This window comes from Embiotoca jacksoni, unplaced genomic scaffold (genome assembly GCF_022577435.1).
Source record: "Embiotoca jacksoni isolate LCO1_2020_lvr unplaced genomic scaffold, fEmbJac1.0.p SCAF_26, whole genome shotgun sequence".
Classification (NCBI taxonomy): Eukaryota; Metazoa; Chordata; class Actinopteri; family Embiotocidae; genus Embiotoca; species Embiotoca jacksoni.
In genome coordinates, this window is record NW_027185377.1 from 5,482,726 (window position 1) to 5,498,694 (window position 15,969).

General features: G+C 45.7%; 1 protein-coding gene across 1 annotated transcript; it reads left to right on the forward strand.

The window, feature by feature from the left end:
- The first annotated feature begins 2,061 nt into the window (after positions 1 to 2,061).
- Positions 2,062 to 14,936, forward strand: LOC138204807 (synaptopodin 2-like protein). Its single transcript, XM_069160316.1, has 5 exons — positions 2,062 to 2,348; positions 5,538 to 5,689; positions 5,806 to 6,096; positions 6,631 to 7,019; positions 11,355 to 14,936. The coding sequence occupies exons 1-5, from the start codon at positions 2,247 to 2,249 to the stop codon at positions 14,054 to 14,056; spliced, it is 3,636 nt and encodes a 1,211-aa protein (XP_069016417.1). The 5' UTR covers positions 2,062 to 2,246; the 3' UTR covers positions 14,057 to 14,936.
- Positions 14,937 to 15,969: the final 1,033 nt, after the last annotated feature.

The following is a 15,969-nucleotide window of genomic DNA, read 5'->3' on the forward strand; positions in this document are numbered from 1 at the left end:
ATGACTAATTTAGACTTTACTTTTTGTTATTGATTTTTATTTTTAAATTTTGTTTTGTATTGTTGTTGACATTTGGTATTAGTATGACTGCATTTACAACGCAAACCTGAAACCCAAAAGCATGTGGGGGGGGATTTAGGGGAACTTGCCCTCCATGAACCGTGTGGCTTACCCTTATGGGGACTCACGCTTAGTGAACTGTGTGCACTCGCCCTTTGTGAACCGTGTGGATTACTTTGAGTGGGGCTCAAACACCCTTATGAGGTCGTTTCCAGCTCTGAAGCAGCATTTGTAGACCGCTGGACTATCTTCAGCGCTAAAGAATGAGTCGCGGCGGAGAAAGTGTTTCACGGAGTTCACTCAGAGCTTCCAGTGACTCAACCATCTGATTAACTCAACAGGTAAAAGATTCTCCTTCGCCAAGGTTTCTATTAATGGTTCAGATTCCACCTTGGCCTGTTGATGGTGATTCAACTTTTAGTGAAGTTGAAACGTTTGGAGAAATTGAAAAAGTTTTGCATACACTACACATTACAGGAAGATATTTAATATCACTGTAGACCCCCTTGAAAACACGTATATCTACTATCCAAAGAATGTCTGCGGCAATTTTGGTCGCATTTGAATGAATATTTGGGGAAGGTGAAGTTACAGATTGCAGTGAGCCAAAGATTTGTCACAATGCAGAGCAGCTCCTGGGAGGATTGGTGGTTAACACTGTTGTCTTTCAGCAAGAAAGTTCAAGGTTCAAGTACCACCTTTTGTCATTACTTAAAAAAAATAAAATAAAAAAAAATCATCCTATAGCATGTTGTCCAAATTATGAAAATAATGTCATACTATAGCAAAAAGTGACGCAAAACTCATTTTTGGGTCACTTTTTGGACGACATGATATAGTATGACTTTTTTATCACATTTTGGACGACATGCCACGGGCACACTGATTGACGAAAACAAATTCTTTTGATAACTTTTAATTCCAAACATGTTAAGAGTGCACAGACTAAATTTCAAGTCGGTCCGACAAAATTTGTAGGAGGAGTTTGTTAAAGTACAACATGTGTGAATCGCCAAAAATGGCAACTAAATTCAAAATGGCGGACTTCCTGTTGAGTTGACGTAATGGTGCATTGGAACTTTTTTGTACATCTCGGTGTGATACACATGTCCACCAAATTTCGTGCATGTAGGTAAATGTAGCCACCGGGGCATCTGCGTAGGGGGCGCTAGTGAGCCATTTGGCCACACCCACTCGCGACTACACTAAAATATGAAATTTTTCGCAGTTGTTTATGGAGAATAATAATTACGCAGAATACTAACTCCTTGAAGAACAATACCATCGGTGCTCGGGCCCTAATAATTATGTGTCAAGAGCTAGCCATTTGAATCTGTATCAGCGCACACAGCTGTCTTCCAGCACCGTCAAATGTAGGCCAGGAAAAGCCAGGACAGGACTGCCAGATCTGTCTACATTTTGGGCTTGAAAATGTGGGACAATTTCACTTTGGAATCGGCCCAAACTTGAAATGATCAAAGAGCGTGATTGATTATCAAATCTGGCAATGAGTTTGATGATCAGGGTGATCAAATTCAGACTCTTTAATCATCCACTTTTCTTGTGCAAAATCAGACAAAATCACAACTCCCTCTTGCACCCACTGTGAAACTGTGAAATTGTCAGTAAACCCATTGAGGTTCCTGAAATACTTCCACCTTGTGCTCTCTCGGGTCGGGGTGCTGTGAGGAAATTAAGACAATTCTGTGAGGGTGCTGGCAGAGCTGGGGGGGGTCGGAGAGGGAGTGGAGCTGATGGTTATTTCTGGGATCGTATATCAGCGAGCATCCCCTCCTGTACCGGGGGGGGGGGGGGGGGGGGGATGCTTGAGAGTGACATGGCAAGTGTTGACTACAAGGGAGGATGAACACACACACACACACACACTCACGCCCCCTCTCACCCTCCGGAGCGCCCACCCTCTGACACAGCATTCCAGTGTGAGCAGATGAAAACCAGCCTCCCCCCACCCCTCTCTGTCTCCTCATGGGTGGAGTGATTTGCAGTGGTCCCACAGACACGCACTCATTGATACTCAGAGTGTGTGAGGAACTGAAGAAGGGGAGAGAAACATATATACACCATCTCACACAGACACACACACACACACACACGCACACGCACACACACAGACAGACAGACAGACACACACACACCCAGACAGACAGAGCAGGCTGTGAGCTGGGATGGTAGCGGAGGAGATTGTGGTCTCCCTCTCGGGAGGAGCCCCATGGGGCTTCAGACTGCAGGGAGGAGCGGAGCAGCAGAAACCGCTACAGGTGGCAAAGGTACAGTGGAGTTTACATTTCTGGTGTATGTAGGACTTGTTTAACTTTTCCTCACTCTTGTACTTTTATGGGCACATTATAAAGTCAGTAATTACTCGCTGTCTGTTCTCAACTGGTTTTACGAAAGACAATAAAAATGACCTGTTTGATAGGAAAAGTCATACTGAAATGTTCAAAATCAGAATCTCTTTTCACATTATGCAACAAAAGACAACTTTTTCTCCGATTACTTGAGCAATTTTGACCACAAGGAATCCTTCCTTCTTCCTCACACAATGCCGAGTGCAGGTTTATTTGGCTGTGGCCCAGTTCAATTTGTCCCTCACCTGTTGTGATTGAGTTTATGGGTCAGAGAACAGTGTGACTACGTGTGTGTGTGTGTGTGTGTGTGTGTGTGTGTGTGTGTGTGTGTGTGTGTGTGTGTGTGTGTGTGTGTGTGTTGATCTCAACTCAAGTTCCATCACTGCATCCTGATGGTGAGCAGTAGCGGAGATTAGTAGGCGATTCTCTGAAATAGAACGGTGTATATTACATGAACGTGGTTTTGTGAACACACAATGGGTCGTGAACTTTTAGATTTGTGGTGGTCACATATTTATCAGACAAAATAAGCCGACTGTAAGCTCCGATATATATTCGTCTTCAGTCTCCAGCCTTTTTGGTGGGTGTTTATATTTGATGACAGTTCAGGATGTTCTCTCTAATAGAAGAAGCTATAATGAAAAGCAGGAATGTGGCCTCGCTCACACTGACGTTAAAAGTTGTCAGTCAAGCTATCAAAAGTGCCGATTCAAAATGGAGGCAAAGAGGGGCTCTGGCACCAAAGGCCTCTCTTTATCCAGAATTTTCAAGCAGAAAGTGCCACCAGTGCGTGCTTCCTCTTGTTGGCGTTTGTGCGCGTATGCAACTTGTCGCTTGTGTGTGTGTGTGTGCGTGCGTGTGTGTGTGCGTGCGTGTGTGTTGATGTGTGCATACCTCAGATAAGCCCGGTTGGGAATGAAGAGCAAACTAGAGGATCAGAATAGCTCATTTAAGAGGAGTTGGAAGCAGAGCATGGAAAAAGGCCGACCTCTTGTTCACGCGACGATAGAGACGCACACACACACACACACACACACACACACACACACACACACACACACACACACACACGCACACAGGGAGTGCCGCACACACTCACACGTTTTCTTTTTGCATTTAACTGCAGTATTGTGTGTTTTTCTTTGTTTCCCGTCACAGCGGCGCCTGTCTTTCTCCGTCTGTCTCGGAATGTGGTTGATTTTCCTGTGAGGTTTTATTTCGGGTATGTGGTGAACATATGGTGAATGACAGACATGCCCCCTGGTCCAGACTGGTGATGCAGCTGTTCAAACCCCCTCTTTCATGATGCTCACTTGTGCTGTGCGTGTGTGTGTGTGTGTGTACATACTGTCTGTGTGTTGTTTGCATGTGAGTGGGAAAGCAAGAGCTTGATAGCTTGTCGTCGTCTTGTTCGTGGAGTGGGATTATTGGGTCAAGAGATACCGATAAAAGCAAATGCTCGAAGTAGCTGCTTGAACACACTCAACATTTTTAACTGCAGCAGTGATAATGTGTGTAACAGTGTGTGTGTGTGTGTGTGTGTGTGTGTGTGTGTGTGTGTGTGTGTGTGTGTGAGAGGCGACGGCCTTATCTACTTCTTTTAGAGGCAACGGTAATCTAGTGGACAAGAATACTCACCTTTCCATATAGTCCGTCACCCCACCCCCACCCCCACAGACATACTTCCTGAAGGGTCCTATGACATCATCTCTCAGCGACCTCCAGCAGCAGCTGCATTACTTCATGAGTTATTCTGATGCAGCGACGACGGTGGCCACCACTAATAAGGGTCTTAATATACTCTCTGTTGGACACGTACATGGACAGCTGCAGACACTGCGGATACATAATAGTTCTGTTTAAACGACTTTCTGTAATCCACCTGGAGGACTAGTGACACAGTAGTTTGACCTCTGACATTTGATCGTCTTCATATATTATTTTAAAGATGAGATATAGATATGCGTGTAGCACAGTGTCCATTTTGGTTTCACAGTGCACCCACAGTGGCTGCAGACGACTCCACCATAGCATGGCTATTAGGAAGGCTACCAACAATACAGATTAACCCTGCGAGGCCTTCTCACTAACTATTTCTAATTTTAAGAGGCATACATATTCAAAAAGCACAGTTTGAGTTGGAAAAAAGAAGTACTTGCTTGTACCTAACAATAATAACAATAACAATTATTTTTTTGATTTGATTGACAGTAGCCTGACAACATGCAAATAACCCCCACAACTGTCATCAGGCTTTGATTAAAAGGATGCTGGTGCACGGAAATATGTGACAGACACTTTTCCAAACTGAGCCCGCCTACTGCAAACCAGTAAAAACGACTTCAGATAAAAACCCAAACACCGAGATCTTTAATGAACTAACCAACATTGTCCCAACTGTGGCAGAAAGTTCATGTCACATGTGGAACCCTGAGACAAAAGCTGACAGACAAAATACAGAAAGCCATACATTTTTAATGTGATTGTTACATCTTTAAAATTAAGATTTTGTATGTGTTTCTTTCAGCCAATAAATTCAGAGCCCCTGGCTGGATAAAATGTTGGGAGGATTAAAAAGCTAAATGGACTTTACATTTTGAGCTGTTTATGTAGAAAACAAGGTTAAAGCTCCCGGTGCAGGTCGATTTTAAAGAGCAAAACAGAAGACAGTCAGCAGAAAGAAACACAAACAGCCGCACAGAACTGTTTTTGGGACAACATACTTACTTACAGTGACACCGGGTCTCACTCTGAGGAGGTCGCAAGACAAATCTGTGCAAGAAAAGAAAAAGAAATCATCTGTGCAGCACGAACTTTTGTTATTACAGGATCATTTTTTTCAAATAAAACTTGAGGAAAAGTCACTCATTGGTTGGTAATGGACGGTGGACGCACTCACTCAATGGCAGCAAGCTACCTGGGGTTCATTCATGCTGTAACAGGTGACAATGTGTCAATATACTTGCTGATTTTAAGAGAATAAAAGCCAATAGGTTGGAGAACCACAGGTCTGAAAAGCCAAATAATTCATGGAAAGTAGACCTGGGACTGTCTATACAGTGTATCTACAAGATATTAATGCGTTATTAACCTCTTTCCGCTCTTTAGGTACGCAGGCGCAGCAAAGCGTGCCGAGCTGGACTGAAGGAGCAAGATGAGCTGGTTGCCATTGGCGACCACGTGTGTGCAGATCTCAGTCACGCTCAGGCCATGAACCTCATAGACACACAGAGCGGGACGCTCAGCATGAGGGTGAAAAGGTCAGAGTGTGGACACGCACGTACGGTGCACGACACAGTCTTTGACCTCGTTGTCGTATCATACAAACTGATTCATGTTCTTCATTTTCACAACTTGTCATCTGTCTGGTTTTTAGGCTCCCCTCTGGACTCCACTCCTCATCTTACTCCGGCATCTCTGCGTCGAACCGCTCCTCCATGAGACTGCTGTCTCCCCCTGTGGGCCCCGGTTCCTCCATCCTCCCCTCCACCGAGATAGCCTGGGGTGTCACCTCCCCTCCGGACAGCGAGGCTTACTACGGAGAAACGGACAGCGACGCCGACACACAATCGTGCATGCACCGCCGCCAGCGTCGCACACCTCCTCATGCACGCTCACCTGCGCGCCACGACCACCAGGAAGAGGAGGAGACCTCGGAGATGAGCGGGTAAGAGACGGAGACCTGAAGTCCCTGTTCTCAATCAATTCTTCCTTAAATCGGTCTGAAAGCTGAAACATCATACTGCAGTTTTGTGTCCATATTCAACATTAAAATCTGAATCATCAAACATCTACAGCTCAAATCCATCTTCACTGCAAAATCATTGTTTTATCAGCTAAGGTGTTAAAAGGTGTGACATAAATTTACTCTGCAGGAAGATAAGGAAAATCTCCTGAGTTTGCATGAACCCCTCATGCCTTCGGCTCTTTTATGAAAGTTTCACCTGTAAAAAAATATCTCCAAACTCTGCCAGTGATGGCTCCATAACTGTAAGGCCAAAACTAGCAACCGTGGTCTCTATGTACCATATTATACTTTTTGAAATTGTCACTCCTTCAAAACTAGAAAAAGAGAATGAAGGATTATCTGGATTCCAATCCAGGATACCGTAATGTCAGCTAGACCACCCTGAAAACCTTTCAGTTTCAAGTTTCCGCCTTAATATCAGTAAACGCTGTCGTGTCCTGTCTTTTCTCGAAGGTATGAGAGTGCTACAGATGCAGGAGGTACCGTGCAGGGACAGTGGGACGGTCAGTGTCTTCCTGGTGTCCCTCGCAGAGAGCTCGTCTACCAGCCCCTCCAGGCCGAGTGGACCACTCCTGCACACGCCCCACACACTCTGACCCCTCATACGCTCACCCCGACCCCTGACCAGGGGTTGGTGGAGGCGGAGGGAGAAGGGGACAGCGGCTTTCAGGAGGCGGGGGGCTGCATCGGGCTGATCTGCCCACCCTTAGTGTCTCCGGAACGGGCAAAGGATGCTCTGATGTTGGGCTCCGGTAAAAATCTGGTGGCCATGGTGGGACTGCAGCAGACCCCTGTCAGCGACGAACTCTCCACCACCTACATGGAGAAGGCACGGCAAGCCAGTGAGTATATAACTTAATACAAAGCTACTACGTATCATCTCAGCTGCTATTTCTATCAGAATAAGAATCACCTAATGACTGCTGAGACTGTAAGTGCTGAAAACAAATGAGGACATTTAAAGTTAAATGGTCTATTTTTATGTGCCTTTGTTGTAATTAAAGTTGTGGATAAAAGGATGATATAAAAAGGCTTCCAATATTTATGGTGTTCTGTAAAACTAAAGGAAACACAAACTCAATTATTTTGAATATAGTTTGTTGCTATAGTGCTAATTACAATCCTTTACAGCATCCTGTACATCTAACACAACTTTTACCCATCAAATCTACAACCAACAATTTGTGTTAAATCCCATTTGGATCCTGAATGTGAGTCTTGTGTTAAGTTTGAGGCTAAAACACCAGCTGCTAACCAAAAACAAAGATCCTGGCAGTGCAACTATTTCAGTTTTGACCACAGTGTTTTTGATTTTTAATAGAAACTCCAGAGATTAACTCGTAGTCTGAAAAAGTATCAGCTGCAGGTAGTCTTAAATCTTTAGATGGAGCACCCTCTAGCGGCCATTTCCTGTAACCAGAATATCAGGCTACATTTACAGGCTGGTGGTGATGGGGTGATATATACCAGATACAGACGGAGGTATTCCACCTCCCCCCTCTTCCCGTCCTCTGTCCCCTGAAACAGCAGTGCATCTCGGCTGTCAAGTATTCTGAGCATTCGCTTCAGCGGCTGTATTTATAGGTATTGAAACCTCTGATTGATAGGCTGAACACACCTCTGAGTTAAAGGCCAGCTGAATATCTGGTGTGTTCGTGTCAGTGTGTGTGTAACTTGTGGTATGAATGTGTTTTTTGTCTGTTCACAGTAGGTTTCGTAAACTCCCGATTCTATTGTTGAAATGATCAGGCGATTCACCAATTAGTCAGTTGCACAGTTGCAAGGTGGATTGAGGTTAATATTTAGCAACTATGAATGAATTAATATTTAATAAACAAGTAATAGTAACTTAATAGGCACTAAATAAGAACTAAATAGTAACTACAAAAAAGACAAATTGATCTTAAAATTTTAAGAATGTATTTGTAGCATTTTGCACAGTTTTGGTTTTGGTAGTCTTGGCGCATATCAACTGGTTAAAAAACTGCTCCAATAATTCCAAAATTAACCCAAGCTCTATGCACAGTAGGACGCAACGCCTGGAAACAATTCCTTGTGGCGTGTACACTGACCAGTATATTAACTCTGTGAATTTAGGTCTGGGAACACCAGGATAGTCTTTGGTTCTAATCACCTTGTACTTCTGCACAATGCATTTTGCGCCACACAAAATGAATCAACAAATATTTAGATAACCAGTGAATCATTTAAGTCATCTGTCAGGGAAAATGCCAAACATTTGCTGGTTCCAGCCTCTCGTGTGGAAAGTTTTAGTGCTTTGCTCGGACGTTGGTCTGAGTAGGTATTGTGATCTGACATTTAATAGGCTAAACAATCGATTGATTAAACGAAAAAATAGTAGACAAACTTTTGCCAGAAGAATATAAGGGGTCGTGAAAAATGTATTGGGGTAGAAAGTAAGACAAAAGAAATACAAAAAAAGAGTTTGGTTTGTTTTTTTGATTCCACTTTGATCTTTGCTTGTTTCTTGTGAAACACAGTCTCGTTATATATCTCTATATCGCTTCAGGCCTCAAAAGCAAATCAAAACAAACCAGTCTAATGAGGGAAAAATCATGCAAAGTCTGCGCCGCGAGCAGACACTGAATTTTATCAAGGGGTAACAAGCAAAAAAAGAAAAGATTATTTTACTATGTATGATTCCTATACTGTGATGTTGAGAAGCCATTTTAAGGGAATAGTTAAACATAAACAAAGAAGACCTAGTGTGCTAATCAGTGATCTTTTGAGCTGCTGTGAGGTGGATCTGCAGGGATGCTGTTGACCTCAATTTCTGGTCTTCATGCTAAGCTCAAGCTAACTTTCTCTAGGTTATAGCTTCATTAATATTGTACAGATGATGTTCTCATCCAAATCTTGCCAAGAAAGCAAATAATGCAAAATTCCTTTAACCCATGAAGTTGTATTCACCTTGTGTGGTTAACTAAGTGTGACAGCTTATTAAACCAAAGCACCGTCTGAGTTCTGACTTCATACGAGTGAATGCTGCAGTCATGACGGATGCGTCATCCGGCACAGGAGGCTGAAGGCCGGAGTGAGTTTGCTGCAGGATGAGAGCTCTGCTATAGGACGAATGATGACAGAGGTGTCCAGAGACCTGCCCTTTCTCGTGTTACAAACACACACACACACACACTGCCTTTGGATTTGGATATGGGATTGTTAGCTCCGCTGCTGTAGAGTGTGTGCAGTGTTACTCAGGTGTTAGTTGTCAGCGAAGACGGCACATCAGCAAAGATTTATGAACACTCTTTCCTCTATAATCTATAATTGGCTTTATGAACTCATACACACACAAACGCACACATGTAGCCACACTCAATGACACGGCTGTCTAAATATCCTCTGGTGAAGGGTCTCCCCATCCCTGTGTGTGTGTGTGTGTGTGTGTGTGTGTGTGTGTGTGTGTGTGTGTGTGTGTGTATGGGACAGAGACCGGACAGGTGTTTGATGCCTGTCAGACAGACAGGAATAGAGGGTTGACATCATGTGTTGGTTTGGGTTGCTGGACACAGACAAAGGTCTTTACATGGGCTGTGCCCCGAGAGAAGAGCAGGAAGACAGAGGCCGAACGGTTCCCCACTCAGAGCGGGCTCAGACACCGTTAGGGTGAGTGTGGGAGGATCTGAGGGAGGTTAAGGACACACACACACACGCACGCACACACACTCCTCACACTTGTGAGATGAGGTACCTCACATCTCCTTCAGGTTCAGACGTAGGTGGACGCACAGTCCCACACACTGTGTACGCAGGTAAGACGCATTACACATGGACTGACACACATTGGAGGTGATATCAGTTTGAAGTGATATGTTGCCTTGAGATCTTGATTTCAGTGAATTATCTCTCTTTCTGTGCCATTAGAAAGTTGACTGTTATTTGTTACATCAGACGCGACTGATCACGCTGAGGTGAGACTTGAAGTCACCTTAACTGTCACTATCCTGCAGTCTTAGCTCATTTCATAGTGCTTTATCAATGTTGTGATGCTCCGTTCTTTGCAACAGGTTGGAAACTAAATGCAAACAATGACTGGAACAAAAGTTACAAATTATTTATAGCTATCTCTAACCCTGTTGGCTCACAGGAAGGTAAGGAAAGATTTGTCGGGACACCGCTTCGGCTCAGAGTGAAATATCTCAACAGCTTTCAGATGGAATAGGACGGGATTTTGTACAGACATTCGTGGTCCCCAGAGGATGAAAAACTTTGGTGGTTCTGACTTTTCTTCTAGCGCTACCAGCAGGTTGCCATTTTTGTTTTGGTTTGCCATCAAATTTGGTACGGACATTCATGTCATCCTCAGGATGAGTTTCGGTAACATCATCGATCCTTTAATCTTTACTGTTGCCATCATCAGACCAAAGTTTCAATTTAGCGCTAGTTGACATAGGTTAGCATGCTAATACACAAAACTGAAATGTGTAGAGTGCCGAGAAAATTTCTGCACACAGAGTCACAGAGCTGCACGCATGGCAGTGGACTTTTAGTTCGTAAAATATTGTGAGATCGAGACTTTGAGAGAGATTTTGTGACAGAAATTTCAAAACTTTGCAACTGTAGAATTGAGTTTGATATGAGGGTTGAGTTTTCAGTTTTTTTTTTCTGTTTCCACCTTTGTTTTATGTCTTGGTGAGTTTGACTGTATGAAAGTTAAATGGCATATTAATGTGTGTGGACACAAGCTGCATCAGTCTATAGTTATGTAGTGAGCATATTCATGTGAGGTGAGCCAAGATACTAAAACAGACTCAAATAGCCTTGGACAAAGCGCACACACACACACACACACACACACACACACACACACACACACACACACACACACACACACACACACACACACACACACACACACACGCAGGCACAAACAAGTATTTGTACAGAGGAGACACTGTGATCTCACCTTGTGATTCAACTTTGGAGAGCAGCAAGAATTCTTTGTTCTAAATCCCCAACACACACTCCTGTCTGTCACTAATGCTCATCGCAGCTCTTCACTGTCATAATGCTGCATAAATCAGCCACTACTCACAGTCAGTGTGAGGGCTATCACACTGCTATGTTTGTCCCATTACTGCTCCTCTGATTTGTTTCTAGTGTTTCAGCGCATTAATTTCAGTCTCTCGCTCTTTCCTCTTCCTGTCTTGCAGAGTTGCAGCGAGGGGAGAGTGTGGTGGAGAAACAGGTGAAAGAAGCTCGCACTAAATGTCGATCTATCGCGTCATTGCTGACTGACGCTCCCAACCCCAACTCCAAAGGGGTGCTTATGTTCAAGAAACGCCGGCAGAGAGCCAAGAAGTACACGCTTACCTGCTTCGGCAAAGCTGAGGGAGACAGAGGAGGGGACACAGAGGGGGAGACAGGAGGTGAGACAGAGGAGGAAGGAGAAAGTTCCATCCTAAGCGGCTCAGAAGTTGACGAAGAAGGATTCGCCGCATCGTTTGACCCTACGTGGGATTCTGGTTATCTAGACCTGCTGGACAGGAGAAGCTCTGCCTGCCCATCAGCCACGCCAACAACCAATCAGAGACCAGGACTGGACATTTCAGCTTATCAAACTCCAGGACTTGTGATCAATCAAAGCCCAGGGTTGGAGGTGTCAGGGCTGGAGAGCTCAGGCTATCAGGGTTCAAGGCTGGAGAGCGGCATCACAAAGCAGCCAATCGGTAGCCACGCGGGACACATGTCTCCTCCAGCTGTGGCTCTGACCAATGGGGCGTCGGTAGCGGTCAGTCGGGCTAGTGTTGTTCTGAGCCCGCCCTCTCAGACGCCCCTTCGAAGTCAGAATGGGCAATACGGCAACCCTATCCCTGCTCCTAACGCTGACCTCAGTCCTAGTCCCATCACAGACTTCGGCCCTAATCCTAATGTTCTAAACCGCACCGCACGACCTTTCACCCCTGGCCCCAACCCTTCCCGTGCATCTGTAACCTCCGTGATGTTCCGCCCTCCCCAACCCAAACCCACAGCCATAACCATGGCGACCAAACCCGTGGCGGCCGTCTCCATGGTGACAATCCCACCTACTCACTATCCATCGGGGCCAGATGCAAGGAGAGCGGTGTCTAGCACCTCTCTGTATATCCCTCCAAGAAATAACAGCAGCAACACTCCGCCCTCTGTTAACTCTCCGCCATCAGCTCTCTCACCTCCCTCCTCTCTTTCTTCTGCACCTTTCTCTCAGCCTCCCGCAAACCAACACACATTTCCTCCCCAGCCCGCAGCGCATGCCTCCCCCTCTGTCCCGTTCTCTCCCTCTACAGCTCAAGGTTTTCCGGTATGTCCGTCACCTGCGCAACCTTTCTCCCCTCCAGCTCCTCAGCCGTACCTCTCTCCTCCTGCTCCTACTTATCCACCTCCATCCACCTGCAATCCAGCTCCTCCTTTCACCCCACCACGTCCTCCTGATTGGACTCAGGTCTCCTTCCCGGTCCAGCCCGCTACTCCTCCAAACCACCCGTCTCCATCTCCGTCTGTCCACCCCTACATCAACATGGCAGGTGTAGTGACTCCTGACCCCCATGCTTCCATGGTAACTGCATCCCCTCCTCAGGCTCCTGCCGCCGATTCGCTGGTGACGCGGGAGCAGCGCATCTCCGTCCCAGCCGCTCGCACCGGCATCCTACACGATGCTCGTCGTCGTAGCAACAAGAAGCCAATGTTTTGTGCAGTCCAGAACAAAGATGTCTCTCCAAACCCGGACTTGCTGTCGATGGTCCAGAACATGGATGACCGCTTTGTGAGAGCCCCCGGTGCTGAATCTGGAGCTGCACCCAGTGGGGAGGCTGGGCATGAATCGGGACCTGAAGAGGACTGGCTGAGGCTCGGGGCAGAGGCCTGCAATTTCATGCAGGCTCAGCGGGGACCCAGGCCACCCCCTGTAGCTCCCAAACCTCAGACCCCTCAGGTACCTCAGCTGGCGGGGAAGGGAGGTCAGCTGTTTGCCCGCAGACAGAGCAGGATGGATCGGTACGTTGTGGATCGATCTCCGTCTGTCGCTGCAGGCCCTTACTCTCCGGCGCAGACGAGGGAGCCCTCACCCACGCCTTCCCTCCCGGCCACCTGGAAGTACTCGTCCAACATCCGTGCTCCGCCGCCCATCAGCTACAACCCCCTCCTCTCTCCTTCCTGCCCAACAAAGGCCCAGAAGAAACCGGAGGTGGCAAAGTCGGGGAAAGCTGGATCCAAAGGTCAGAAAGTCGGCATCAAGCCCGTGGACATTATGAGCCACCAGCCCTACCAGCTCAACTCTTCTCTGTTCACCTACGGGAGCGGGGTTCCCCAGGACACCTCCACCTTCCAGCAGCAGACAGGAATGACTGCCGGTCCTCAGAAGACAGCACGAGTCTACGAGGTAAAGCGCTTCTCCACGCCTCCTCCTCCGGCCACAGGACCTGCCCTCAAGGTTATCGTCCCTCGATCTGCTACTACGCTCGGGGAACCACTGTGGCGCTCTGATGTCATGTCTCCCCCGCTCACTGCTGGCCCCACGCCATACCAACACCGTCAGCCCTCACCCCAACCTTACCAGCCTCAGTGGGGCACCTCCCCTCTGTCTCCCCCGGTGCCTCCTGCCCCTACAGCTCCGCTCCCTCAGCTGCCCACCTTCTCCTCTGCTGTTGGTCCACATGCAGTCCAGTCCCCTACATTCGCTCACCCGCCGCCCTGCAATCCTGCGCAGGCAAACAGGCAGTTTAAGAGCGCCCCAAATCTAAGTCACCTGAGCCACGCTGGTGCCTCTCAGATGGCGCCCAGCAGCAATCAACCCACCAGGGTACCCAAGCCAAGGTTCAGCACGTCCAACCTGGGTCTGCAGCCTTGTGTCTGGCGTCCTGGATCCACAACGCACTGAAACGATTCTGGTCTGGACAAAATAAACCAACGTTCTATGAGAACATACAGCAATATTTTTTAAACAAGCCCACATGTTTTTAGCATTATAATGTTATTCAAGGCTGCGGCTTGGGGTTTTATCCACCACGTTATATCACGAGATCTGTTTGGATCGGCCACACATGTAGCAGGTTTTCCTCATTTAATCTTGTTGACTCAATTATTCAAGGCATTAGCTTGTCACGTAAAAGGATCACTGTGGTTTTTAAAATGAAATGTAGAGTGGAGACCTGAGAAAGGTTACAGAAATGGGAGTCAACTACAGACTGAAAGGCCAGAAAGAGATGTTGGAGAAAATAAAGTTTTGTAAATATTATACTGAATGATGAAGAATTAAATTTCAACATTTAAAAAAAAAAAGAAGAATCGAGGATGTGTAACGATAAGACCGTTGTGAGAGAGATGTAGCTGAAGATGGGAAAAAGATATAAAGGAAAAGACAAGGAAGCACTGATGATTAGAAATAACGCCTGATGAGTGTAAAAGGTGCAGATTGGATTTGAAACTTCATAACCTATAAACATCCTACAATATCTGTTGGTTTCTGTCAGTATATTAGATTTGTTTCACTAAGTAGCTACTATTAATCCCTCTTTTGAAGATAATCTGAGGATTTGTGTTTGATGATTGTGTAGTTACACTCTGCAGCAGCGTGTGCTTTGTTTTCTGTAGTTTTTAGGCTGAGGAGCACAGCTGCGACGAGGAAGGGGAAAAGCCTTTTTTTACAGTGGATTACAGTGATTTCTCATCTGTTGATATGAAACAAGAGAGGTACAACTGTTTAGCTGTGATTCTTTTCCACGGAGACATGCAGCCGAATAAAAATAGACATGACTCACCTCAGCTGTCATTCTGTTTCTCCCCGTGTCAACCACGTCACCACCCCGCTCCCACACTGGGGCCCAGAATCTCCTCCTCCGATTACTTTTGACCCTTTTCTCTCTTTCAAACATGCACTGACTCTTCCAGTAGCTCAATTATCTAAGAGTTTTGGCAGTTTTTACTCCAGATTCAAAAGCTTTCATTTTAGGCATCAACATTCTTTTTTTGATTTAATGGTAGTTTCAACTTTCACCACAGGGAGGCGCTGTACGATCTATCATCCATACATGCTGCAGCATTGCAGTTAATGGTCTCCCCTCTCTCATCTTAGATTTTAAATTGGTAAAATGCCCTTAAGTCTTAACAGTAACATTCACATGGATCTTCCATTTGATTTTGTTATATGCTACCTGTAAATTCACTAAATACTTGGCAATGCAACTGACTGAGAAGAAAGAAAAAAAAACAATTTAAATGCATGCATTCCTTCCATTATTTTCTACCATTTATGTTTCAATGTTTGATCGCTGCATTTGACAATGTCCTTGTAGAATTGCTGGCCTACATTTCAGAGCCGTTTAATGGCTGCCACCTGGAGCTGTGAAACCCAACCATGGCCACAGAAGGGTATCTAACCTTTGACCCTTGACTGAGATCAGTTGACAGACGCGGCTAACTTTAGCCGCTAACTTTAGTCCTTTTCAGGTCCAAAGGTAAGTTTAGCTGCCGTGCGACTGGAAGGGAAAACACACATACACACAAAATCCCTCCAGTGTGCAGCATATTAATTTTTTCTGAAAACAAGGTAATTTGATTTTCGAAATACATAAAAAAAAAAAAAAAAAAAAAAAAACTGTAACTGCACCAACGGCAATGACTGAAGTGCTCTTTTATCTACCGGCCATATTACCAAATTAGTTCAACAATTTTCTCTTTCAGTCCTGCTTCTCTTCTTCGTTAATTCCCCTATTACTCAGCTCTACACACACACACACACACACACACACACACACACACACACCATTTCACCTATTTTTGGAGCCGTTAATC